The 26,844-nt window shown below is 56.5% G+C and overlaps 1 protein-coding gene across 1 annotated transcript in view; it reads left to right on the forward strand.

Annotated features, from left to right (window-relative positions):
• The first annotated feature begins 224 nt into the window (after positions 1 to 224).
• The window catches only part of LOC122547783 (multiple epidermal growth factor-like domains protein 8), a 37,759-nt gene continuing 11,139 nt past the window's right edge, over positions 225 to 26,844 (forward strand). Inside the window, exons 1-10 of the mRNA XM_043686365.1 lie at positions 225 to 480; positions 6,353 to 6,563; positions 7,533 to 7,755; positions 7,886 to 8,030; positions 8,336 to 8,559; positions 13,856 to 13,971; positions 15,202 to 15,400; positions 15,698 to 15,869; positions 17,312 to 17,475; positions 17,586 to 17,730. Of these exons, the coding sequence (XP_043542300.1) occupies positions 240 to 480; positions 6,353 to 6,563; positions 7,533 to 7,755; positions 7,886 to 8,030; positions 8,336 to 8,559; positions 13,856 to 13,971; positions 15,202 to 15,400; positions 15,698 to 15,869; positions 17,312 to 17,475; positions 17,586 to 17,730 (1,840 nt within the window). The 5' untranslated portion in view covers positions 225 to 239. The remainder of the gene's footprint in view (positions 481 to 6,352; positions 6,564 to 7,532; positions 7,756 to 7,885; positions 8,031 to 8,335; positions 8,560 to 13,855; positions 13,972 to 15,201; positions 15,401 to 15,697; positions 15,870 to 17,311; positions 17,476 to 17,585; positions 17,731 to 26,844) is intronic.

Here is a 26,844-nt window from a genome sequence, read left to right on the forward strand (position 1 = left end):
TCTCTCTCTCTCTCATGTACACTGTTTTGCTCTCTCTCTGTCTTGCATACACTATTTTGCTCTTGCTCTCTCTCTCACGTACACTCTGTTTTGCTCTCTCTCTCTGTCTTGCTTACACAGTCTGTTTTGCTCTTGCTCTCTCTCTTGTCTCTCCCTTGCGCGCACACTCACAGGCACACACACTCACGCGCACTCCCTTGTGTGCTCTATCTCTCCCGCATTCCCCCACACACACGTGCATGCACGCCCTGACAACAGGCAGGCAGCTGGCATTTCTCTCTCTCCTTCCTTGCAGCTGTTACAATGAGTGCAGGCACGGCCAGTGCAGTGGGCCCCCTCACTACTCCTGTATCTGTGAGCTGGGCTGGACCTCTGACATGGAGACCGTCAACGAGACTGGCGTCGAATGTGACATTGACTGCGGCTGTCACTTCCACAGCACGTGCCGTGATGGCATTGGAAAGTGTGACCAATGCATGGGTAAGGGTTTGAGCGCGCTCCCTCTGTGGTTCACTGAACTCCGCAGTGATTCAGGAGCAGCGAGTCTGCGAGTGCATGATAGGCTCTTCAAATGAACACGGGCACAGACTGTGAAAAGGGAGTCTATAGAGAAACCATCCCACCGCACCCTTGGAATCTTCTACCCTCTCCGAGGTTCTGAATGACGACTGGCCCAACCTGGTTGACGTCCTGCGATGAGACCCACCCCTCCATCTCAGGAATGAGCCAAGTGGACTGTCTCTGGGCTGTCCCTGCCTCAGAGTCGAGGTTAGTGTGGTGCTGGAAAAGCACAGCAGGTCAGGCAGCATCCGAGGAGCAGGAAAAATCGGCGTTTCGGGCAAAAGCTCTGACCTGCTGTGCTTCTCCAGCACTGCTCTAATCTTGACTCTGATCTCCAGCATCTGCAGGACCCACTTCTGTCCTTTCCCTGCCACAGGTCTCAACCCCCTCAGCACACGTCTTTATTGCTCAGACCTTTCAATGCAGGGGTTGGGACATCATGTTGAGGTTGTACAGGATATTGGTGAGACCCCTTCTGGAATACTGTGTCCAGTTCTGGTTGCCCAGTTATAGGAAGGATATTAGGAAGTTGGAGAGGGTTTAGAAGGGATTTTCCAGGATGTTGCCGGGTATGGAGGGGTTTGAATTATAAAGGAAAGGCTGGATAGGCTGGGACTTTTTTCACTGGAATGTAGGGGGTTGACGGGTGACCTGATAGAGCTTGGTAAAATCACGAGGGGCAACGCTAAGGTGAACAGCAGGGGTCTTTTCCCTGGGGGGGAGATTTCAAGAGGAGGGGACATATTTTTACAGTGAGGGGAAAACGATTTCTAAAAAGGCATGAAGTGCAGGTACATTCACACACAGTGTGTGGCTTGTGTGGAATGAGCTACCAGAGGAAGTGGTGGACGCAGATACAGTGACAATGCTTAAAAGGGATTGAGATAAGGACATGGATAGGAAAGGTTTGGAGGGAGTTGGGCCAAGTGCAGGCAGGTGGGAGGAGTTTAGTCAGCACGGACTGGTGGGACTGAACAGTCTGGTTCTGTACTATCAGACTCTGAGCTCCACACTGTCCACTGCACGCGAGGTGTAGTCTCACCAACGTCCTCTCCCTATCTCCCACTCCCCCTCGTAATTAAAGGCCCTTGCTCTCCTGAATCACTTGCTGAGCCTGGTAACCTCCGGGAAACCCGAACCTCGAGGCATCTCCCAATTTCCCATCCGCAAGAAGGCCATTCAGCCCATCAACTCTCTGTCTGCGGAGCTCTCTGTGCTCTCCCATTCGTCTCCCTGTGTCCCTGTCGCTCCTGCCCTCCAGAAACAAGGACAGAAATAGCTGGAGAAACTTGACAGGCTCTGGCGGTATCTGTGAACAGAGAAACTAAGTGAATGTTTTGGATCCAGTGACCCTTCTGCTGAAACCTCGCTGCCCCTGACACAGCCCCCATCCCAGACAAAATACATGCAGTTCAGGTCTTCATGAGAGCAATTTCCCGATGCGTATTCCTTATCATCTTGCCGAGTTGTTCGTGGGGAAAGGAGCAAGAAACACCGATAGGCCACTCTGCCACTCAGTAAGATCACAGGGCGATCGGATTTTAATCTTCTCTACATCAGGGAGACTGAACGTAAACTTAGGGAACGGTTCACCGAGCATCGCAGCCAGACCCACAGGGACCAAACGGACCTCCCAGTCACCGCCCATTTCAATTCCCCTTCCCACTCAATTTCCAACATGACCATGTTCCACCTGGGCACCCTACAGCCTGGAGGACTCAACATTGAGTTCTCCAATTTCAAATAACCTCCCTTTCCATCCCTAGATTCCCTTCCCAGACCCTCTGCCTGGTTTGCTGTGTTCTTCCAGCCTCCTGCCTGTCTATTGTGGACAGTTTTTATGCCTTTAATCTGGATTCAACTTTCCCTCATTCCTGATAATAAAACCAACAGATGTTCTGGTTCCAGGGCATGGGTTTCCTCCCACAGTCCAAAGATATGCAGGTTAGGGTGGATTAGCCATGCTGAATTGTCCTGTAGTGTACAGGGATGTGTAGGTTAAGTGGATTAGACATGGGGAAATGCAGGGTTACAGGGATAGGGTAGGGGTGTGGGGTCTGGATGGGATGCTCTTCAGAGGGTCAGAGTGGACTCGATGGGCTGAATGGCCTCCTTCCCTGCTGTAAGGATTCAATGATGTAGGAGTGGAAGGAAGCCATTCAGTCGATTGAGTCTGCTCCACCATTTCCATGGGATTATGGCTGATCTGATCATCCTCAACTCCACTTTTCCTGCCTTTTGGTAATGTGGGGACCAGAACTGTACGCAGCATTCCAAATGTGGCCGAACCAGAGTTTTATACAACTGTAACATGACTTGCCAACTCTTGTACTTGATACCCCATCCGATGAAGGAAAGCATTCCATGTGTCTACTTGACCACTCGATATCGACCTACATTACCACCTTCAGGGTGCAGTGGACCTGAACACCCAGATCTCTCTGTACATCAATTTTCCCCAGGGCTTTTCCGTTTACCATATAGATCACTCTGGAATTGCATCTTCCAAAATGCACCACCTCACATTTGTCCAGATTGAACTCGATCTGCCATTTCTCTGCCCAACTCTCCAATCTATCTGTATTTTGCTGAATTCTCTGACAGTCCCCTTCACTATCTGCTACTCCACCAACCTTAGTGTCATCTGCAAACTGACTAATCAGACCACCTATACCTTCCTCCAGATTATTTATGTATATCGCAAACAACAGTGGTCCCCACATGGATCCCGGTGGAGTACCACTGGTCACAGATCTCCACTTTGAGAAACTCCCTTCCACTGATAGTCTTGGTTTCCTGCTGCCCAGGCAGTTCTCTATCCACCTAGCTGGTACACCCTGCACCCATGCAACTTCACTTTCTCCATTAGCCTATCATTGGGAACATACTCAAACGCCTTACTGAAGCCCAGGTATATAACATTTGCAGCCCTTCCCCCACCAAGCAACGTTGTCACTTCCTCAAAGAATTCTGTTAACTTGGTAAGCCTTTGACCTTCCCTGCTGCCTTTCACTGATAAGCCCATTTTCTTCCAAATGGGAATAGGTCCTGTCCCTCAGTATCTTCTCCAGCAGTTTCTCCACCACTGACATCGGGCTCTCTGGTCTGTAATTACCTGGCTTATCCCTGCTACCCTTCTTAAACAAGGGGACAATATTAGCAATTCTCCAGTCCTCTGGGACCTCACCCATGTTCAAGGATGCTGCAATGGTGTCTGTTAAAGCCCCAGTTATTCCCTCTCTCGCTTCCCTCAGAAACCTGGGATGGATTCCATCTGGACCTGGGGAATTGTCCACCTTAATGCCTTTTAGAATATCCTCCCTCCTTATGCTAACTTGACCTCGAGTAATCAAACATCTATCCCTAACCTCAACATCTGTCATGTTCCTCTCCTTGGTGAATACTGATGCAGAGTACTCATTGAGAATCGCACCCATTTTCTCTGACTGCACACATATCTTGCCTCCTTTGTCCTTGAATGGGCCAACCCTTTCCATCATTACCCTCTTGCCTCTTATATGCAAATGAAAGCCTTTGGGATTTTCCTGATCCCTGGTTGTTACAGATATTTCATGACCCCTTTTAGCCCTCTTAATTCCTCATTTGTTTGGTCCTACATTCCTGATATTCTTCCAAAGCTTCTCCTGTTTTCAGTCGTCTAGACCTTATGTACGCTTCCTTTTTCCTCTTAGCTAGTCTCATAATTTCACCTGTCATCCATGGTTCCCTAACCTTGCCATTTCTATCCCTCATTTTCAAAGGGACGTGTCTGTCCTGCACTCCAAACAACCTCTCTTTAAAAGTCTCCCACATGTCAGATGTGGATTTACCTAAAGCAGCTGCTCCCCATCTACATACCCCAGCTCCTGCTGAATTTTGGTATCGTTGGCCTTGCCCCAATTTAGCACTCTTCCTTTAGGACCATTCTTGTCTTTGTCCATGCATATTCTAAAACTTATGAAATTGTGATCACTATTCCAAAGTAATCCCCTTCTGAAACTTCAACCACCTGGCTCGGGTTCATTTCCCAACACCAAGTCCAGTACAGCCCCTTCCTGAGTTGGGCTATTTACATACTGCTGGAGAAAATCCTCCTGGATGCTTCTTACAAATTCTGCTCCATCTAGACCTCTAACACGAAGTGTATCCCCGTCAATGTTGGGAAAATTAAAATCTCCTCTCACCACCACCCTGTTGCTCCTACATCTTCCCATAACCTGTTTACATATTTGTACCTCTATCTCACGCTCGCTGTTGGGAGGCCTGTAGAACAGCCCCAGTATTGATACCGCACCCATCCTATTTCTGAGCTCTGCCCATATTGCCTCACTGCTTGAGTCCTCCATAGTGCCCTCCTTCAGCACAGCTGTGATATCCTCTCTGATCAGTAATGCAACTTGCCCACCCCTTTTACCTCCCTCTCTATCCTGCCTGAAGCATCAATATCCTGGGATATTTAGTTGCCAATCGAGCCCTTCCCTTAGCCACCTCTCAGTAATAACAATAACATCATACTCCCAGGTACTAATCCAAGCCCTATGTTCATCTGCCTTACCTACTTTACTTCTTGCATTAAAACAAATGCAGTTCACATCACCAGTCCCTCTGCATTCATCCTCTGTTTCCTGCCTACTCTTCTCTTTAGTCACACTGACTTCATTATCTAGTTCCTTCCAGGCTTTAGTTACGATCTCCTTCCTGTCCACTAACCTCTACATTTGGTTCCCATCCCCCTGCCACATTAGTTTAAACCTTCCCCAGCAGCGATAGTAAAAGCACCCTGAAGGACATTGGTTCCAGTCCAGCCCAGGTGTACACCATTCAATTTGTAATAGTCCCACCTCCCCCAGAATCGATCCCAATGTTGCAAAAATCTGAACCCCTTCCTCCTGCACCATCTCTCAAGCCACACTTTCATCCTGAACATTCTATCATTCCTACTCTAACTCGCAGGTGGCACATGGTAGCAATCCTGAGATCACTGCCTCTGAGGTCCTACTTTTTAACTTAGTTCCTAATTCCCTAAATTCAGCTTGTCAGATCTCATCCCGTTTTTATCTACGTGTGTGTGTCTGTGTACGCATGTGTGTGTGTCTGTGTACGCATGTGTGTGTGTCTGTGTACGCATGTGTGTGTGTCTGTGTACGCATGTGTGTGTGTCTGTGTACGCATGTGTGTGTGTCTGTGTACGCATGTGTGTGTGTCTGTGTACGCGCGCGTGTGTGTGTGTGCGCGCGCGCGCGTGTGTGTCTGTGCGCGCGCGTCTGTGTGTCTGTTTGCGCGTGTCTGTGTGTGTGTGCGTGCGTCTGTGTCTCTATGTGCGTGAGTATGTATGTGCCTGTGTGTACGTATGTATGTGTTTCTGTGCATGCGTATGTGTGTCTGTGTGCGTGAGTATGTATGTGTCTGTGTGCATGCATATGTGTGTCTGTGCGTGCGCATGCATATGTGTGTCTGTGCGTGCGCATGTGAATATATGTTCTGTGAGTATGTGTGTGTGTGTGCGCGCATTCATGAGTGTGTGTATCTGTGTATGTGCGTGTGAGAGAGTATGTGTGTCCCTCTGCGTGTGTTTGTGTGTGTGTATGTATGTCCGTGTGTGTGTGTGTGTGTGAAAGAGTGTGTGTATCTGTGATTGTGTGCTGAAAGAACTTGGGGTCGGGTGGGGGTTGCATCTGTTGATGGTTCGGTGCTGGAGTGGCTGTCAATAGAAAGTTTCTGTGTGAGTTGGAATGACTATGTGGCTGACTGTCCATTTCTGACTGAGTTTAATTCACACTGTTTCCCACAGACTGGACCATGGGGCAGCACTGTGAGCTGTGCCAACCAGGCAGCTATGGCAATGCCACCCAGAAGGATGGCTGCCAGCAGTGTGCGTGTAATGGGCACGGGGCCAGCTGGTTGGGTGACTGTGACCGGGCGACAGGCAGATGTTTTTGCACCGAGAACACTGAAGGGCCACACTGTGAGGACTGTGTCGCAGGTTACTATGGAGACCCACGGTGAGTGAAGCTGTCAGGTCTGTCCCCCTGTCTCTGAGAGAGAAGCTACAGGCAGCACCTCCCAGCCCCCTTCTCTCTTTCTCACACTCACACACGCACAGAGACACACGCACTGACACAGACAGGCATTCACGGAGACTGACACACAAACACAGACACATACATATGCACGTGCACGCACAGACAACAGACGCACATGCACACGCACACACACAGATGCGCACACATGCGCACACGCACACACAGACGCGCATGCACAGACAACAGAGACGCACACAGACGCGGACACACACACAACCTTTGCACGCTCACATAACTGCCCACTGAACACCGATACGGATTCACATTTTCACTCTCATACTCACTCTCAAACTGATTTTCTCTCATAATTCCTCTCGTACATTCCTGAGATCCCCGCTTGATTGGCCCCATATCCACAAGTATTCAATCACCCCACCACCGACGCTCAGTAGCAGCAGTGTGTACCATCTACAAGATGCACGGCAGAAATTCACCCAAGATCCTCAGGCAGCACCTTCCACACCCACGACCACTTCCATCGGGAAGGACAAGGGGCAGCAGATAGATGGGAAACCACTCCCTGCAAGTTCCCCTCCGAGCCACTCACCATCCTGGCTTGGAAATATATCGCCATTCCTTCAGTGTGGCTGGGTCAGAATCCTGGAATTCTCTCCCTCAGGGACGTTGTGGGTCAACTCACAGCACCCGGTTCACAGCCACCTTCTCAAAGGGCAATGAACGATGGGTGGTAAGTGGTGGGCCATGAATATATTTTACAGAAGTCTCTGTATCTGTCCCATTGTCAGCAGCGACTCTCCTCAGTCCCTGCAATGGTTCAGCTGCCCTGTACACAAAAGTACCACCCACCTCCATCCGGCCTGTCCCTTGGAATGTAAGGGAGGGGGAGTGGGTGATAGTAGGTGACTGCAGCCTTTGCTTTGTCTCCAGAGAGAATGGAAGATGTTACCGCGAGTGCGTGGGCCGTGTCCTGCTGCAGAATATCTCCTCATCGGCCCTGGGCTCTACGCGGGGTCAGGGCCTCTCCGCCAAGGGCCTGGCCTACTGCCTGTGGGTGCTGACCACCTCCAACAGCCTGGACTCCTGCGAGGGACAAAGTGGCTGCCTGACCGTCAGCCTGACCATTGGGCCCGACATCAGGGTGACATGTGGTGTGAGTATCTCCGAGACGTGGCGGTGCCGGGTTTGGGGTCAGGGGTGAGCGAGCGAGGGGGAGTCAGTATTCACGCGGCCTTGCTCTCTCGGGTCAGTCTCCATCACCTGCTCACTTTGCTCCTTTTCAGCAAAACTATGTCTACGTCTTTGACGGGGTGCCAGGGTTCCTGAGCCAGCCCCAGCAGCACAGTGCCCTCTATGCAGATCCGAAACTGATCGGCGCCTTCTGTGGCAATGGGCACACACGGGCGGTCAAGGTGGATGCTGTCTCAGGTACGGCGGTAAATCACCGTGAGTGAAGCGGCAGGCTCACCGGGAGGTGACGGTTCCCGGGCAGTCACCGGGAGGGGACGGTTCCCGGGCAGTCACCGGGAGGGGACGGTTCCCGGGCAGTCACCGGGAGGGGACGGTTCCCGGGCAGTCACCGGGAGGGGACGGTTCCCGGGCAGTCACCGGGAGGGGACGGTCACCGGGCTGTAACTGGGGGAGAGCCCTGTATCGCACTATGACTGGGTGAATGGAGAAAGCTGCCTGTGTTTGGGTTTCCCCACTGTATCCGTTTTCCCGATCTTCACCAGGTGTCCTCACTGTCTACTTCGAAGCCAACATCTCCAGGGCAGCGGGCACAGAGGGTTTCAATGCCACCTACACCATCAGCAGCTGTCAGCCCAGATGCCTGGAAAACCAGAGATGCCAGGACGGGCACTGTGTGTGTGAGACGGGCTACAGCGGCGAGAACTGCACCTCAAGTATGTGCCCCAATAACTGCTCATCTCGAACTCACAACGGGCACTGCCACATGGTGAGTGTCAGGCCAGGGGTGGACGGGCAGCTCGTGGGGGTGGGGGCAGAAATATTCCCCCTGGGACACTGCAGAATGGGAATATTCCCCACGGGGCACTGCAAACGGAGAATACTCCCCCCCGAGGCACTGTGTGATGGGGATACTCCCCATGGGACACTGTGTGATGGGAATACTCCCCCCCCAGGACACTGTGTGATGGGGACACTCCCCCTGGGACACTGTGCGATGGGAATACTCCCCCTGGGACACTGTGTGATGGGAATACTCCCCCCCCAGGACACTGTGTGATGGGGACACTCCCCCTGGGACACTGTGCGATGGGAATACTCCCCCTGGGACACTGTGTGATGGGAATACTCCCCCCCCAGGACACTGTGTGATGGGGACACTCCCCCTGGGACACTGTGCGATGGGAATACTCCCCCTGGGACACTGTGTGATGGGAATACTCCCCCCCCAGGACACTGTGTGATGGGGACACTCCCCCTGGGACACTGTGCGATGGGAATACTCCCCCTGGGACACTGTGTGATGGGAATACTCCCCCCCCAGGACACTGTGTGATGGGGACACTCCCCCTGGGACACTGTGCGATGGGAATACTCCCCCTGGGACACTGTGTGATGGGAATACTCCCCCCCCAGGACACTGTGTGATGGGGACACTCCCCCTGGGACACTGTGCGATGGGAATACTCCCCCTGGGACACTGTGTGATGGGAATACTCCCCCCCCAGGACACTGTGTGATGGGGACACTCCCCCTGGGACACTGTGCGATGGGAATACTCCCCCTGGGACACTGTGTGATGGGAATACTCCCCCCCCAGGACACTGTGTGATGGGGACACTCCCCCTGGGACACTGTGCGATGGGAATACTCCCCCTGGGACACTGTGTGATGGGAATACTCCCCCCCCAGGACACTGTGTGATGGGGACACTCCCCCTGGGACACTGTGCGATGGGAATACTCCCCCTGGGACACTGTGTGATGGGAATACTCCCCCCCCAGGACACTGTGTGATGGGGACACTCCCCCTGGGACACTGTGCGATGGGAATACTCCCCCTGGGACACTGTGTGATGGGAATACTCCCCCCCCAGGACACTGTGTGATGGGGACACTCCCCCTGGGACACTGTGCGATGGGAATACTCCCCCTGGGACACTGTGTGATGGGAATACTCCCCCCCCAGGACACTGTGTGATGGGGACACTCCCCCTGGGACACTGTGCGATGGGAATACTCCCCCTGGGACACTGTGTGATGGGAATACTCCCCCCCCAGGACACTGTGTGATGGGGACACTCCCCCTGGGACACTGTGCGATGGGAATACTCCCCCTGGGACACTGTGTGATGGGAATACTCCCCCCCCAGGACACTGTGTGATGGGGACACTCCCCCTGGGACACTGTGCGATGGGAATACTCCCCCTGGGACACTGTGTGATGGGAATACTCCCCCCCCAGGACACTGTGTGATGGGGACACTCCCCCTGGGACACTGTGCGATGGGAATACTCCCCCTGGGACACTGTGTGATGGGAATACTCCCCCCCCAGGACACTGTGTGATGGGGACACTCCCCCTGGGACACTGTGCGATGGGAATACTCCCCCTGGGACACTGTGTGATGGGAATACTCCCCCCCCAGGACACTGTGTGATGGGGACACTCCCCCTGGGACACTGTGCGATGGGAATACTCCCCCTGGGACACTGTGTGATGGGAATACTCCCCCCCCAGGACACTGTGTGATGGGGACACTCCCCCTGGGACACTGTGCGATGGGAATACTCCCCCTGGGACACTGTGTGATGGGAATACTCCCCCCCCAGGACACTGTGTGATGGGGACACTCCCCCTGGGACACTGTGCGATGGGAATACTCCCCCTGGGACACTGTGTGATGGGAATACTCCCCCCCCAGGACACTGTGTGATGGGGACACTCCCCCTGGGACACTGTGCGATGGGAATACTCCCCCTGGGACACTGTGTGATGGGAATACTCCCCCCCCAGGACACTGTGTGATGGGGACACTCCCCCTGGGACACTGTGCGATGGGAATACTCCCCCTGGGACACTGTGTGATGGGAATACTCCCCCCCCAGGACACTGTGTGATGGGGACACTCCCCCTGGGACACTGTGCGATGGGAATACTCCCCCTGGGACACTGTGTGATGGGAATACTCCCCCCCCAGGACACTGTGTGATGGGGACACTCCCCCTGGGACACTGTGCGATGGGAATACTCCCCCTGGGACACTGTGTGATGGGAATACTCCCCCCCCAGGACACTGTGTGATGGGGACACTCCCCCTGGGACACTGTGCGATGGGAATACTCCCCCTGGGACACTGTGTGATGGGAATACTCCCCCCCCAGGACACTGTGTGATGGGGACACTCCCCCTGGGACACTGTGCGATGGGAATACTCCCCCTGGGACACTGTGTGATGGGAATACTCCCCCCCCAGGACACTGTGTGATGGGGACACTCCCCCTGGGACACTGTGCGATGGGAATACTCCCCCTGGGACACTGTGTGATGGGAATACTCCCCCCCCAGGACACTGTGTGATGGGGACACTCCCCCTGGGACACTGTGCGATGGGAATACTCCCCCTGGGACACTGTGTGATGGGAATACTCCCCCCCCAGGACACTGTGTGATGGGGACACTCCCCCTGGGACACTGTGCGATGGGAATACTCCCCCTGGGACACTGTGTGATGGGAATACTCCCCCCCCAGGACACTGTGTGATGGGGACACTCCCCCTGGGACACTGTGCGATGGGAATACTCCCCCTGGGACACTGTGTGATGGGAATACTCCCCCCCCAGGACACTGTGTGATGGGGACACTCCCCCTGGGACACTGTGCGATGGGAATACTCCCCCTGGGACACTGTGTGATGGGAATACTCCCCCCCCAGGACACTGTGTGATGGGGACACTCCCCCTGGGACACTGTGCGATGGGAATACTCCCCCTGGGACACTGTGTGATGGGAATACTCCCCCCCCAGGACACTGTGTGATGGGGACACTCCCCCTGGGACACTGTGCGATGGGAATACTCCCCCTGGGACACTGTGTGATGGGAATACTCCCCCCCCAGGACACTGTGTGATGGGGACACTCCCCCTGGGACACTGTGCGATGGGAATACTCCCCCTGGGACACTGTGTGATGGGAATACTCCCCCCCCAGGACACTGTGTGATGGGGACACTCCCCCTGGGACACTGTGCGATGGGAATACTCCCCCTGGGACACTGTGTGATGGGAATACTCCCCCCCCAGGACACTGTGTGATGGGGACACTCCCCCTGGGACACTGTGCGATGGGAATACTCCCCCTGGGACACTGTGTGATGGGAATACTCCCCCCCCAGGACACTGTGTGATGGGGACACTCCCCCTGGGACACTGTGCGATGGGAATACTCCCCCTGGGACACTGTGTGATGGGAATACTCCCCCCCCAGGACACTGTGTGATGGGGACACTCCCCCTGGGACACTGTGCGATGGGAATACTCCCCCTGGGACACTGTGTGATGGGAATACTCCCCCCCCAGGACACTGTGTGATGGGGACACTCCCCCTGGGACACTGTGCGATGGGAATACTCCCCCTGGGACACTGTGTGATGGGAATACTCCCCCCCCAGGACACTGTGTGATGGGGACACTCCCCCTGGGACACTGTGCGATGGGAATACTCCCCCTGGGACACTGTGTGATGGGAATACTCCCCCCCCAGGACACTGTGTGATGGGGACACTCCCCCTGGGACACTGTGCGATGGGAATACTCCCCCTGGGACACTGTGTGATGGGAATACTCCCCCCCCAGGACACTGTGTGATGGGGACACTCCCCCTGGGACACTGTGCGATGGGAATACTCCCCCTGGGACACTGTGTGATGGGAATACTCCCCCCCCAGGACACTGTGTGATGGGGACACTCCCCCTGGGACACTGTGCGATGGGAATACTCCCCCTGGGACACTGTGTGATGGGAATACTCCCCCCCCAGGACACTGTGTGATGGGGACACTCCCCCTGGGACACTGTGCGATGGGAATACTCCCCCTGGGACACTGTGTGATGGGAATACTCCCCCCCCAGGACACTGTGTGATGGGGACACTCCCCCTGGGACACTGTGCGATGGGAATACTCCCCCTGGGACACTGTGTGATGGGAATACTCCCCCCCCAGGACACTGTGTGATGGGGACACTCCCCCTGGGACACTGTGCGATGGGAATACTCCCCCTGGGACACTGTGTGATGGGAATACTCCCCCCCCAGGACACTGTGTGATGGGGACACTCCCCCTGGGACACTGTGCGATGGGAATACTCCCCCTGGGACACTGTGTGATGGGAATACTCCCCCCCCAGGACACTGTGTGATGGGGACACTCCCCCTGGGACACTGTGCGATGGGAATACTCCCCCTGGGACACTGTGTGATGGGAATACTCCCCCCCCAGGACACTGTGTGATGGGGACACTCCCCCTGGGACACTGTGCGATGGGAATACTCCCCCTGGGACACTGTGTGATGGGAATACTCCCCCCCCAGGACACTGTGTGATGGGGACACTCCCCCTGGGACACTGTGCGATGGGAATACTCCCCCTGGGACACTGTGTGATGGGAATACTCCCCCCCCAGGACACTGTGTGATGGGGACACTCCCCCTGGGACACTGTGCGATGGGAATACTCCCCCTGGGACACTGTGTGATGGGAATACTCCCCCCCCAGGACACTGTGTGATGGGGACACTCCCCCTGGGACACTGTGCGATGGGAATACTCCCCCTGGGACACTGTGTGATGGGAATACTCCCCCCCCAGGACACTGTGTGATGGGGACACTCCCCCTGGGACACTGTGCGATGGGAATACTCCCCCTGGGACACTGTGTGATGGGAATACTCCCCCCCCAGGACACTGTGTGATGGGGACACTCCCCCTGGGACACTGTGCGATGGGAATACTCCCCCTGGGACACTGTGTGATGGGAATACTCCCCCCCCAGGACACTGTGTGATGGGGACACTCCCCCTGGGACACTGTGCGATGGGAATACTCCCCCTGGGACTTTCTCTCTACTTCTCCCTCCCTTCCTTCCTCCCTCCCTCCCTCCCCCCCCTGCTGTAACCTGCCTGGCTGTGTGTCTGTGTGGGGTGCTCTCACTGGGCCATGTTGCTCTGGGAGCTTCGGGGCCCAGTTTCCAGGCTCTGACTGTGAACATTGCCTCCCCCCCCCCAGGAAGATGGTGGCCCCTTGAAGCGCATGGGCCACTCGATGGTGGAAGGCCCAGGCTCCACCCTTTGGATCTACGGAGGCCTGTCCCTCAGGAAGGGGATTTTAAACAGTGTTTACAGGTAAGTGGCAGCTATCAGTTACTGGAGTTGGAGACCCTGTCGGGGGGGGCTCAAATCATACCCTTCATTGGTTCACTGTGCTGGTGGCCATTTGCAGTGCATCTGCTATCCCCACACAAGCGGCCATTTACAGTGTGTCTGCTGTCTCTGCTCCGGCAGCCATTTGCAGTCTGTCTGGTGTCCCCGCAATGGCGGCCATTTGCAGTCTGTCTGCTGTCTCCACAGTGGCGGCCATTTGCAGTGCATCTGCTGTCCCCGCTCCGGCAGCCATTTGCAGTCTGTCTGGTGTCCCCGCAGTGGCGGCCATTTGCAGTGTGTCTGCTGTCCCCGCTCCGGCAACCATTTGCAGTGTGTCTGCTGTCCCTGCAGTGGCAGCCATTTGCAATATGTCTGCTGTCCCCGCTCCGGCAGCTATTTGCAGTCTGTCTGGTGTCCCCGCAGTGGCGGCCATTTGCAGTGTGTCTGTTGTCCCTGCAGTGGCGGCCATTTGCAGTGTGTCTGCTGTCCCCGCAGTGGCGGCCATTTGCAGTCTGTCTGCTGTCCCCGCAGTGGCAGCCATTTGCAATATGTCTGCTGTCCCCGCTCTGGCAGCCATTTGCAGTCTGTCTGGTGTCCCCGCAATGGCGGCCATTTGCAGTGTGTCTGCTGTCCCCGCAGTGGCGGCCATTTGCAGTGTGTCTGCTGTCCCTGCAGTGGCGGCCATTTGCAGTGTGTCTGCAGTCCCCGCAGTGGCAGCCATTTGCAGTGTTTCTGCTGTCCCCGCAGTGGCGGCCATTTGCAGTGTGTCTGCTGTCCCTGCAGTGGCAGCCATTTGCAGTGTGTCTGCTGTCCCCGCAGTGGCGGCCATTTGCAGTGTGTCTGCTGTCCCTGCAGTGGCGGCCATTTGCAGTGTGTCTGCTGTCCCCGCAGTGGCGGCCATTTGCAGTCTGTCTGCTGTCCCCGCAGTGGCGGCCATTTGCAGTGTGTCTTCTGTCCCCACACTGGTGGCTATTTGCAGTGTTTCTGCTGTCCCCGCAGTGGCGGCCATTTGCTGTGCCTCTCTGTACCTCTGTGTTATTGCACTGTTGGAAATTGCCATCTACAGAATAAGCAACTTTCTGCTTCCCAGCTCCAGGATTGTATGGAAACGGTGGGGGTGGGAATGCATTCCGTTTCAGGCCTGGTCACAGACGGAGAACGCAAGGGACTGTTCCTGGATAGTGACCTTGCTCTGGGTCTTGTCTCCTGCAGATTCTCCCTCAGCGATCGTCGGTGGAGCGCCGAGGTAAGGCCTGAGGGCCGGGCGCCCAGAGCACGATATTTCCACGCAGCAGCAACATCAGGCCCTGCCCTGGACACCATGTACGTGGCTGGAGGACTGACCGACAGCGGGGTGGCTAGTGATTTCTGGCTGCTGGACCTGGTCAACGCAGAGTGGACAGAAGGAGAGGTACACTGACTGGTGCCCCCTCGGCTGTGCCCGAGGGCCCCCCGCCCCCCTCGGCTGTGCCCGGGGGCCCCCCGCCCCCCTTGGCTGGGCCCAGGGGCCCCCTGATGCTCAGCTCTCACTCGGACCGAGCTAGCTCCTCAATTGAGGACTGTGTGTCACCGGGAAGTGAAGAGCTCACCCCCCCCCTCCACCCAGCCCAGTAGTTCCTACTAAAGGCTGTGGCTGACGATTCCTGTTTCACGTGAGTTGCCTCGTTGCTGTCATCACGTTTGCCTCTTGTTCTCTGTCTGTCTGTAGTCGGGTCTCCTGCCTCCAGTAACTGGCCACACTCTGACCCTGTGTCGGAACTCCATCCTGCTCCTCATCGGAGGCTACTCCCCACAGAACGGCTTCAACAACAAGCTCCTGGAATACGACATCCGCTCCACAAACTGGAGTGTCCGCCAGCACACAGGAACGGCCCCAACAGGTACAGGCACGAGGACTGCCCCGACAGGTACAGGCACGGGTACGGGACCAGCCCCGACAGGTACAGGCACAGGGGCCGCCCCGACAGGTACAGGCACAGGGGCCGCCCCGACAGGTACAGGCACAGGGACCGCCCCGACAGGTACAGGCACGAGGACTGCCCCTACAGGCACGAGGACTGCCCCGACAGGTACAGGCACGAGGACTGCCCCAACAGGTACAGGCACAGGGGCCGCCCCGACAGGTACAGGCACGAGGATTGCCCCGACAGGTACAGGCACAGGGGCCGCCCCGACAGGTACAGGCACGGGGACTGCGCCGACAGGTACAGGCACGAGGACTGCGCCGACAGGTACAGGCACGAGGACTGCCCCGACAGGTACAGGCACGAGGACTGCGCCGACAGGTACAGGCACGAGGACTGCGCCGACAGGTACAGGCACGAGGACTGCGCCGACAGGTACAGGCACGAGGACTGCGCCGACAGGTACAGGCACGAGGACTGCGCCGACAGGTACAGGCACGAGGACTGCGCCGACAGGTACAGGCACGAGGACTGCGCCGACAGGTACAGGCACGAGGACTGCGCCGACAGGTACAGGCACGAGGACTGCGCCGACAGGTACAGGCACGAGGACTGCGCCGACAGGTACAGGCACGAGGACTGCGCCGACAGGTACAGGCACGAGGACTGCGCCGACAGGTACAGGCACGAGGACTGCGCCGACAGGTACAGGCACGAGGACTGCGCCGACAGGTACAGGCACGAGGACTGCGCCGACAGGTACAGGCACGAGGACTGCGCCGACAGGTACAGGCACGAGGACTGCGCCGACAGGTACAGGCACGAGGACTGCGCCGACAGGTACAGGCACGAGGACTGCGCCGACAGGTACAGGCACGAGGACTGCCCCGACAGGTACAGGCACGAGGACTGCCCCAACAGCGGGACCAGCCCCGACGGGCACAGGGACGAGCCCCGACAGGCACAGGGACGAGCCCCGACAGGGACAGGCACGGGGACAGCCCCGACAGGGACAGGCACGGGGACAGCCCCGACAGGGACAGGCACGGGGACAGCCCCGACAGGGACAGGCACGGGGACAGCCCCGACCGTTAGAAGTACGGGAACAGCCCCGACCGGTACAGGCAGGGGATCCGCCCCCGACCGGTACAGGCAGGGGAGCCGCCCCCGACCGGCACAGGCAGGGGAGCCGCCCCCGACCGGCACAGGCAAGGAAAGGCTTCCTATGGATCTCGAGTGCTTGTCATGGTGTTCAGACCTTGACAGTCCGAGTTGGGGGGAGAGAGAGAGAGAGACTCTGATTTGACACAGTGGCTGATGGAGCGCCTGTGGATGGGCTGTGTTCAATCTGCAGTTGTGTGTTTGACCTGCTGTGCATGGGCCATGTCTGTTCTGACGATGCTTTCTGCACCTTCCAGGGTTATACGGGCACTCAGCCGTTTACCACCCAGCCACGGATGCAGTCTATGTGTTTGGGGGCTATCGGTTTTACCTGGAGAGTGTGTCAGCGTCCCGTGAGCTGTACAGCCTGTACCTCCCTGGGCTGAGCTGGAGCTTGCTCGCCCCCTCCCACGGTGCAAAGGTATCGCTGGAAACTGCTTGGATGTCTCTGACCAGCTTGGGGAATTGGGGCAGGAAGGGGGCTGTGTTCCCGCTCCGAGTCTAACTGTCCCTGTGTTCACTTGGTTACAGCCCCTCGCTCACTTCTTCCATGTTTCCGGCTTGTTTCGGGACACGATGGTGGTAGTTGGAGGTCGTACAGAGACAGAGGACTTCAGTGCCGCCATCTTGCTGTACCACATCAACTGCAACACCTGGATCACGGTGAACCAGACAGGTACAGTCACACCGGGATCGCGGTGAACCAGACAGGTACAGTCACACCTGGATCGCGGTGAACCAGACAGGTACAGTCACACCGGGATTGCGGTGAACCAGACAGGTACAGTCACACCGGGATCGCGGTGAACCAGACAGGTACAGTCACACCGGGATCGCGGTGAACCAGACGGGTCCAGTCATACCTGGATCGCGGTGAACCAGACAGGTACAGTCACACCGGTATCACGGTGCAGCAGACAGGTCCAGTCACACCGGGATCACGATGAAGCAGACAGGTCCAGTCACACCGGGATCACGGTGCGGCAGACAGGTCCAGTCCCACCGGGATCACGGTGCGGCAGACAGATACAGTCGCACCGGGATCGCGGTGAACCAGACAGGTACAGTCACACCGGGATCGCGGTGAACCAGACGGTTCCAGTCACACCTGGATCACGGTGAACCAGACAGGTACAGTCACACCGGGATCTTGGTGAACCAGACAGGCCCAGTCACACCGGGATCTCGGTGAACCAGACAGGTCTAGTCACATCGGGATCACGGTGCAGCAGACAGGTACAGTCACACCTGGATTACGGTGAACCAGACAGGTACAGTCACACCGGGATCGCGGTGAAACAGACATGTCCAGTCACACCGGGATCGCGGTGAACCAGACAGGTCCAGTCACACCGGGATCGCGGTGAACCAGACAGGTCCAGTCACACCGGGATCGCGGTGCAGCAGACAGGTACAGTCACACCGGGATCACGGTGCGGCAGACAGGTACAGTCACACCGGGATCACGGTGCAGCAGACAGGTACAGTCACACCGGGATCGCGGTGAACCAGACGGGACCAGTCACACCTGCATCACGGTGAACCAGACGGGACCAGTCACACCTGGATCACGGTGAACCAGACAGGTCCAGTCGCACCGGGATCGCGGTGAACCAGACAAGTACAGTCACTCCGGGATCGCGGTGAACCAGACGGGACCAGTCACACCTGGAGCACGGTGAACCAGACAGGTCCAGTCACACCGGGATCGCGGTGAACCAGACAGGTACAGTCACACCGGGATCACGGTGCAGGAGACAGGTCCAGTCACACCGGGATCACGGTGAAGCAGACAGATCCAGTCACACCGGGATCACGGTGAAGCAGACAGGTCCAGTCACACCGGGATCACGGTGAACCAGACAGGTCCAGTCACACCGGGATCGCGGTGAACCAGACAGGTCCAGTCACACCGGGATCACGGTGCGGCAGACAGGTACAGTCACACCGGGATCACGGTGCAGCAGACAGGTCAGTCACACCGGGATCACGGTGAACCAGACAGGTCCAGTCACACCGGGATTGCGGTGAACCAGACAGGTACAGTCACACCGGGATCACGGTGCAGGAGACAGGTCCAGTCACACCGGGATCACGGTGCAGGAGACAGGTCCAGTCACACCGGGATCGCGGTGAAGCAGGCAGATCCAGTCACACCGGGATCGCAGTGAGGCCGACAGGTCCAGTCACACCGGGATCGCGGTGAGGCCGACAGGTCCAGTCACACTGGGATAGCGGTGAGGCCGACAGGTCCAGTCACTCCGGGATCGCGGTGAGGCAGACAGGTCCAGTCACTCCGGGATCGCGGTGAGGCCGACAGGTCCGGTCACACCGGGATCGCGGTGAGGCCGACAGATCCGGTCACACCGGGATCACGGTGAGGCCGACACGTCCGGTCACTCCGGGATCGCGGTGAGGCCGACACGTCCGGTCACACCGGGATCACGGCGAGGCCGACACGTCCGGTCACACCGGGATCACGGCGAGGCCGACACGTCCAGTCACACCGGGATCGCGGCGAGGCCGACACGTCCAGTCACACTGGGATCGCGGTGAGGCCGACACGTCCAGTCTCTCCGGGATCGCGGTGAGGCCGACAGGTCCAGTCTCTCCGGGATCGCGGTGAGGCCGACAGGTCCAGTCACTCCGGGATCGCGGTGAGGCCGACAGGTCCAGTCACACCGGGATCGCGGTGAGGCCGACAGGTCCAGTCTCTCCGGGATCGCGGTGAGGCCGACAGGTCCAGTCACTCCGGGATCGCGGTGAGGCCGACAGGTCCAGTCACACCGGGATCGCGGTGAGGCCGACACGTCCAGTCACACTGGGATCGCGGTGAGGCCGACACGTCCAGTCTCTCCGGGATCGCGGTGAGGCAGACAGGTCCAGTCACTCCGGGATCGCGGTGAGGCCGACACGTCCAGTCTCTCCGGGATCGCGGTGAGGCAGACAGGTCCAGTCACTCCGGGATCGCGGTGAGGCCGACACGTCCAGTCTCTCCGGGATCGCGGTGAGGCAGACAGGTCCAGTCACTCCGGGATCGCGGTGAGGCCGACAGGTCCAGTCACACCGGGATCGCGGTGAGGCCGACACGTCCAGTCTCTCCGGGATCGCGGTGAGGCAGACAGGTCCAGTCACTCCGGGATCGCGGTGAGGCCGACACGTCCAGTCTCTCCGGGATCGCGGTGAGGCAGACAGGTCCAGTCACTCCGGGATCGCGGTGAGGCCGACACGTCCAGTCTCTCCGGGATCGCGGTGAGGCAGACAGGTCCAGTCACTCCGGGATCGCGGTGAGGCCGACACGTCCAGTCTCTCCGGGATCGCGGTGAGGCAGACAGGTCCAGTCACTCCGGGATCGCGGTGAGGCCGACAGGTCCAGTCACACCGGGATCGCGGTGAGGCCGACACGTCCAGTCTCTCCGGGATCGCGGTGAGGCAGACAGGTCCAGTCACTCCGGGATCGCGGTGAGGCCGACACGTCCAGTCTCTCCGGGATCGCGGTGAGGCAGACAGGTCCAGTCACTCCGGGATCGCGGTGAGGCCGACACGTCCAGTCTCTCCGGGATCGCGGTGAGGCAGACAGGTCCAGTCACTCCGGGATCGCGGTGAGGCCGACACGTCCAGTCTCTCCGGGATCGCGGTGAGGCAGACAGGTCCAGTCACTCCGGGATCGCGGTGAGGCCGACAGGTCCAGTCACACCGGGATCGCGGTGAGGCCGACACGTCCAGTCTCTCCGGGATCGCGGTGAGGCAGACAGGTCCAGTCACTCCGGGATCGCGGTGAGGCCGACACGTCCAGTCTCTCCGGGATCGCGGTGAGGCAGACAGGTCCAGTCACTCCGGGATCGCGGTGAGGCCGACACGTCCAGTCTCTCCGGGATCGCGGTGAGGCAGACAGGTCCAGTCACTCCGGGATCGCGGTGAGGCCGACACGTCCAGTCTCTCCGGGATCGCGGTGAGGCAGACAGGTCCAGTCACTCCGGGATCGCGGTGAGGCCGACAGGTCCAGTCACACCGGGATCGCGGTGAGGCCGACACGTCCAGTCTCTCCGGGATCGCGGTGAGGCAGACAGGTCCAGTCACTCCGGGATCGCGGTGAGGCCGACACGTCCAGTCTCTCCGGGATCGCGGTGAGGCAGACAGGTCCAGTCACTCCGGGATCGCGGTGAGGCCGACACGTCCAGTCTCTCCGGGATCGCGGTGAGGCAGACAGGTCCAGTCACTCCGGGATCGCGGTGAGGCCGACACGTCCAGTCTCTCCGGGATCGCGGTGAGGCAGACAGGTCCAGTCACTCCGGGATCGCGGTGAGGCCGACAGGTCCAGTCACACCGGGATCGCGGTGAGGCCGACACGTCCAGTCTCTCCGGGATCGCGGTGAGGCAGACAGGTCCAGTCACTCCGGGATCGCGGTGAGGCCGACACGTCCAGTCTCTCCGGGATCGCGGTGAGGCAGACAGGTCCAGTCACTCCGGGATCGCGGTGAGGCCGACACGTCCAGTCTCTCCGGGATCGCGGTGAGGCAGACAGGTCCAGTCACTCCGGGATCGCGGTGAGGCCGACACGTCCAGTCTCTCCGGGATCGCGGTGAGGCAGACAGGTCCAGTCACTCCGGGATCGCGGTGAGGCCGACAGGTCCAGTCACACCGGGATCGCGGTGAGGCCGACACGTCCAGTCTCTCCGGGATCGCGGTGAGGCAGACAGGTCCAGTCACTCCGGGATCGCGGTGAGGCCGACACGTCCAGTCTCTCCGGGATCGCGGTGAGGCAGACAGGTCCAGTCACTCCGGGATCGCGGTGAGGCCGACACGTCCAGTCTCTCCGGGATCGCGGTGAGGCAGACAGGTCCAGTCACTCCGGGATCGCGGTGAGGCCGACACGTCCAGTCTCTCCGGGATCGCGGTGAGGCAGACAGGTCCAGTCACTCCGGGATCGCGGTGAGGCCGACAGGTCCAGTCACACCGGGATCGCGGTGAGGCCGACACGTCCAGTCTCTCCGGGATCGCGGTGAGGCAGACAGGTCCAGTCACTCCGGGATCGCGGTGAGGCCGACACGTCCAGTCTCTCCGGGATCGCGGTGAGGCAGACAGGTCCAGTCACTCCGGGATCGCGGTGAGGCCGACACGTCCAGTCTCTCCGGGATCGCGGTGAGGCAGACAGGTCCAGTCACTCCGGGATCGCGGTGAGGCCGACACGTCCAGTCTCTCCGGGATCGCGGTGAGGCAGACAGGTCCAGTCACTCCGGGATCGCGGTGAGGCCGACAGGTCCAGTCACACCGGGATCGCGGTGAGGCCGACACGTCCAGTCTCTCCGGGATCGCGGTGAGGCAGACAGGTCCAGTCACTCCGGGATCGCGGTGAGGCCGACACGTCCAGTCTCTCCGGGATCGCGGTGAGGCAGACAGGTCCAGTCACTCCGGGATCGCGGTGAGGCCGACACGTCCAGTCTCTCCGGGATCGCGGTGAGGCAGACAGGTCCAGTCACTCCGGGATCGCGGTGAGGCCGACACGTCCAGTCTCTCCGGGATCGCGGTGAGGCAGACAGGTCCAGTCACTCCGGGATCGCGGTGAGGCCGACAGGTCCAGTCACACCGGGATCGCGGTGAGGCCGACACGTCCAGTCTCTCCGGGATCGCGGTGAGGCAGACAGGTCCAGTCACTCCGGGATCGCGGTGAGGCCGACACGTCCAGTCTCTCCGGGATCGCGGTGAGGCAGACAGGTCCAGTCACTCCGGGATCGCGGTGAGGCCGACACGTCCAGTCTCTCCGGGATCGCGGTGAGGCAGACAGGTCCAGTCACTCCGGGATCGCGGTGAGGCCGACACGTCCAGTCTCTCCGGGATCGCGGTGAGGCAGACAGGTCCAGTCACTCCGGGATCGCGGTGAGGCCGACAGGTCCAGTCACACCGGGATCGCGGTGAGGCCGACACGTCCAGTCTCTCCGGGATCGCGGTGAGGCAGACAGGTCCAGTCACTCCGGGATCGCGGTGAGGCCGACACGTCCAGTCTCTCCGGGATCGCGGTGAGGCAGACAGGTCCAGTCACTCCGGGATCGCGGTGAGGCCGACACGTCCAGTCTCTCCGGGATCGCGGTGAGGCAGACAGGTCCAGTCACTCCGGGATCGCGGTGAGGCCGACACGTCCAGTCTCTCCGGGATCGCGGTGAGGCAGACAGGTCCAGTCACTCCGGGATCGCTATTCAGGAAGGGGAGGAGAGATAGGCCAGGTAATTACAGAGCAGATAGTCTGACAGCAGGGAGAGGGAAATTATTGGACACAATTCTGAGGGACAGAATGAATCAACATTTGGAAAGGCAGAGATCGATTATGGATACTCTCCCAAATTCAGCTGAGATTTTTGTTTGAAATTACGGTTGAGGATTTTGATGAGGGCAGTGAAGAAGATGGAGTTCATTAAGGCATTTGACAAGGTCACTCATGGAACGCTGGTCCAACAGACCAATGGGATCCAAGGCAATTTGGGAACCTGGATGCACAATGGTGGAGGGTAAGTTTTGTGTTTGAAATTCTTTCACCAGCGGGTGTACCACAGGGATCTGTGCAGCAACCATTGCTGGTTATTATAGAATATAGAACATAGAAAAGTACAGCACAGAACAGGCCCTTAGGCCCATGAAGTTGTGCCGATACTTAATCCTAATGTAAAATATAGTAACTTAACCTATGCACCCCTCAACTCTTTCTTATCCATGTGCATGTCCAGTAGTCGCGAAAATGTCCCCAATGACACTCCTTCCACCACCGCAGCTGGCAACACATTCCATGCATTCACAACTCTCTGCGTAAAGAACCTACCTCTGATGTCTCCATTATACCTTCCTCCTTATATCTTCAAACTTTGACTTCTCATACCAGTCAATCCTGCCCTGGGGAAAAATCTCTGGCTATGGACTCTATCTATGACTCTAATTATTTTGAACAGTAATATGTACATTAATAATTCGATGTGAAAGCACAAGGTATCATTTGTAAGTTTGCTGATGACATGAAAGATGAGGCTGTTGCCCACAGTGAGGGGGATGGTCTCAGGTTACAATCTGAAGGTTGAGGACAGAACAGGCGCTGAGAGAGGAGGAGTATTGGAGTTTCTGATCAGTGAAAACATCAGAGCATTAATTAGATAGGATATTCCTGGGGATCGCCCAGTGAAGATATAATGGTGCAACTGAGAAATGAGAATGGGTTATCAGTTTGATATGACTGTACTACAGGCCCCCAACAGTCAGCGAGAATTTCAGCAGAATGGGAAATTAGACTGATGCAGTGAGGGTTACACAGGGAGAATGGCACCGAGTCCCAGAGAGATCTGGAAAATCCCAGTCTCCCTCCCTGGCCTGTGCTGTTGCGTCTCTCTGGATTGGAGGATTCAGTTAGCTCAAGATCTGGAGTAGCTCCAAAAGCGAGAGACACTGGCAGAGGCAGCATTTAGACCCTCACAGTGAGGGATACCACATGGAGAGAGACTGAGTGATATCAGCAGAGTGCAGGAAGATTTCATAATGAAACAATTATGTCGGAAGAACAGGTTTAAGTTCCTGATGCCCTGGTATCAGTGCTCAGCAATGAGCAACCTTTGAGCAGGTGAAGTAATGGCCTAGTGGTATTATTGCTAGAGCATGTATCCAAAACATCACCCAATGTTCACTGGAGACAGGTTTGAATCCCATCATCAGAACTGGTGGAATTTGCAGTCAATACTTTTTTAAAATTGCAATTAACAATCCATTAATAAGTACGAAACTATTGCTGACGTCCAAAATAACGTTTGGTCATCAAAATGATACTTGGGGACATCTGCCATCCTCACGTGGTCAGCAAAGTGATTGCCTTGCAATTACCCTCTGAAATGGCTGAGCAAGTTACTCAGCTCATGGGCAGCTAGGGCTGGGAAGCAAGGCTGGTCAGCCAGAGAAACCCACACCCCATACCTGATTTAAAATATAATCCATTAGGATGGTCCTACTGGAACTGTGCTGGAACCAGTGTCTTGGCCAATCATGTTAGTAGGCTTAAGGACAGGGTTTCAAACTGACAGAGCGGATGCAGGGACAGGGTTCAGGTGAAAAGAGCTTTCCAAATCCAAATAGAAAAGGTGAAGCATCGGAACAACATGGGGATGTGGCTGAAGACAAGCAGAAAGGAACAGGATGGGACAGCGATTAACTAAAACTGTGCGTCAGGGAATCGGTTTGTGACAGGAAATTGTAGGAAACGTATATTATGTTTTGTTTTGGAATGAACAAAGTCTCTGCAATTAGGTAGATGGATTTGTAACAGAGATAAAAGAGAGTTAGACACCAGGGTGACGTGGTTACAGGGTGAACAAAAGGTGGGCATAAATATTCAATGATTTGCAACCTTGCGGAATATCAATAATGGATACCAAAGGAATTATAGAGAAAGCATTTGGCCGCAGATCATGAAGTAGAGTCAGTCTGAATGTAAATTCAGTCTATTACCTGCCAAGGACACAAGCAGCAGAACAGTTTTCGGCCACCAAACAGCATTTCATTGCTCATCGCTGCATTAAACAGGAACTCATTGGAATTTTTAATAAAGGCATAATGACAATTCAGTGAAACTTCAAAATTCGTATAATTTGGGACAATCACACTGACAACAGTGATATTGGAAGGGGAGTTCGGACAATTGTTTTCAGTGTTTCTTTGAATAACACATAGTTACAGCCCTAGTTGCACAATGTCAGATCGACCGTTGTGTGATGGAACTTAGTGAATGAGAAATGTCACCTGGAGAGATCCTCCGGGAAATTGTGATAAAGTGCAGTTTAAAGCAATATAAAATGTGAAAGTGAATCACAGAAAGGACAAGCTACAATTAAAAACAAAAATAGCCAATTACATGAGTTTAAGAGGAGAACTGACCAAGGTAAATAGGCTAAAAAGATTGAAACGTGTGTGTAAATGAACAGTGGAAAACATTTGAAGGAACAGTGTAAAACACTCAAGAAAAAGACATTCCATTGAAACAGACAAAACCTCAACGAGAAACTCACACCTGTCCCTCACTCAGGACAAAATCGAGTGTGAGGTTGAGAAGATCGATTGGAAACTCTTTAGATCAAGTAGATTGGATGGGGCGGTGTTTGTGCAGTGTGTCCAGGAAGCTTTTCTAACTCAGTATGTAGATTGTCCAACCAGAGGGGAGGCCATATTGGATTTGGTACTCGGTAATGAACCGGGACAAGTGATGGGCTTGTTAGTGGGTGAACATTTTGGTGATGGTGACCACAATTCTGTGACTTTCACCTTGGTTATGGAGAGAGATAGGTGCGCACAACAAGGTAGATTTTATAATTGGGGGAAGGGAAATTACGATGCAGTAAGGCAGGATTTGAGGAGCATACGTTGGGAGCATAGGCTGTCAGGGAAGGATGTGGTGGAAATGTGGAACTTCTTCAAAGAGCAGATACGACGTGTCCATGATATGTATGTACCTATCAGGCAGGAAAGAAATGGTCGTGTGAGGGAACCTTGGATGACGAGGGGGGTTGAATGTCTTGTAAAGAGGAAGAAGGAGGCTTACATAAGGTTGAGGAAACAGGATTCAGACAGAGCAGTGGAGGGATACAGGATAGCCAGAAAGGACCTGAAGAAAGGGATTAGGAGAGACAAGAGAGGGCATGAAGGATCAAGGATAACCCAAAGGCATTTTATGCGTATGTGAGAAACCTGAGAATGACGAGAACGAGGATAGGTCCGATCAAGGACAGTAGTGGGAGAATGTGTATTGAGTCAGAAGAGATAGGAGAGG

This window comes from Chiloscyllium plagiosum, unplaced genomic scaffold, assembly GCF_004010195.1.
Source record: "Chiloscyllium plagiosum isolate BGI_BamShark_2017 unplaced genomic scaffold, ASM401019v2 scaf_8458, whole genome shotgun sequence".
NCBI classification, from domain to species: domain Eukaryota; kingdom Metazoa; phylum Chordata; class Chondrichthyes; order Orectolobiformes; family Hemiscylliidae; genus Chiloscyllium; species Chiloscyllium plagiosum.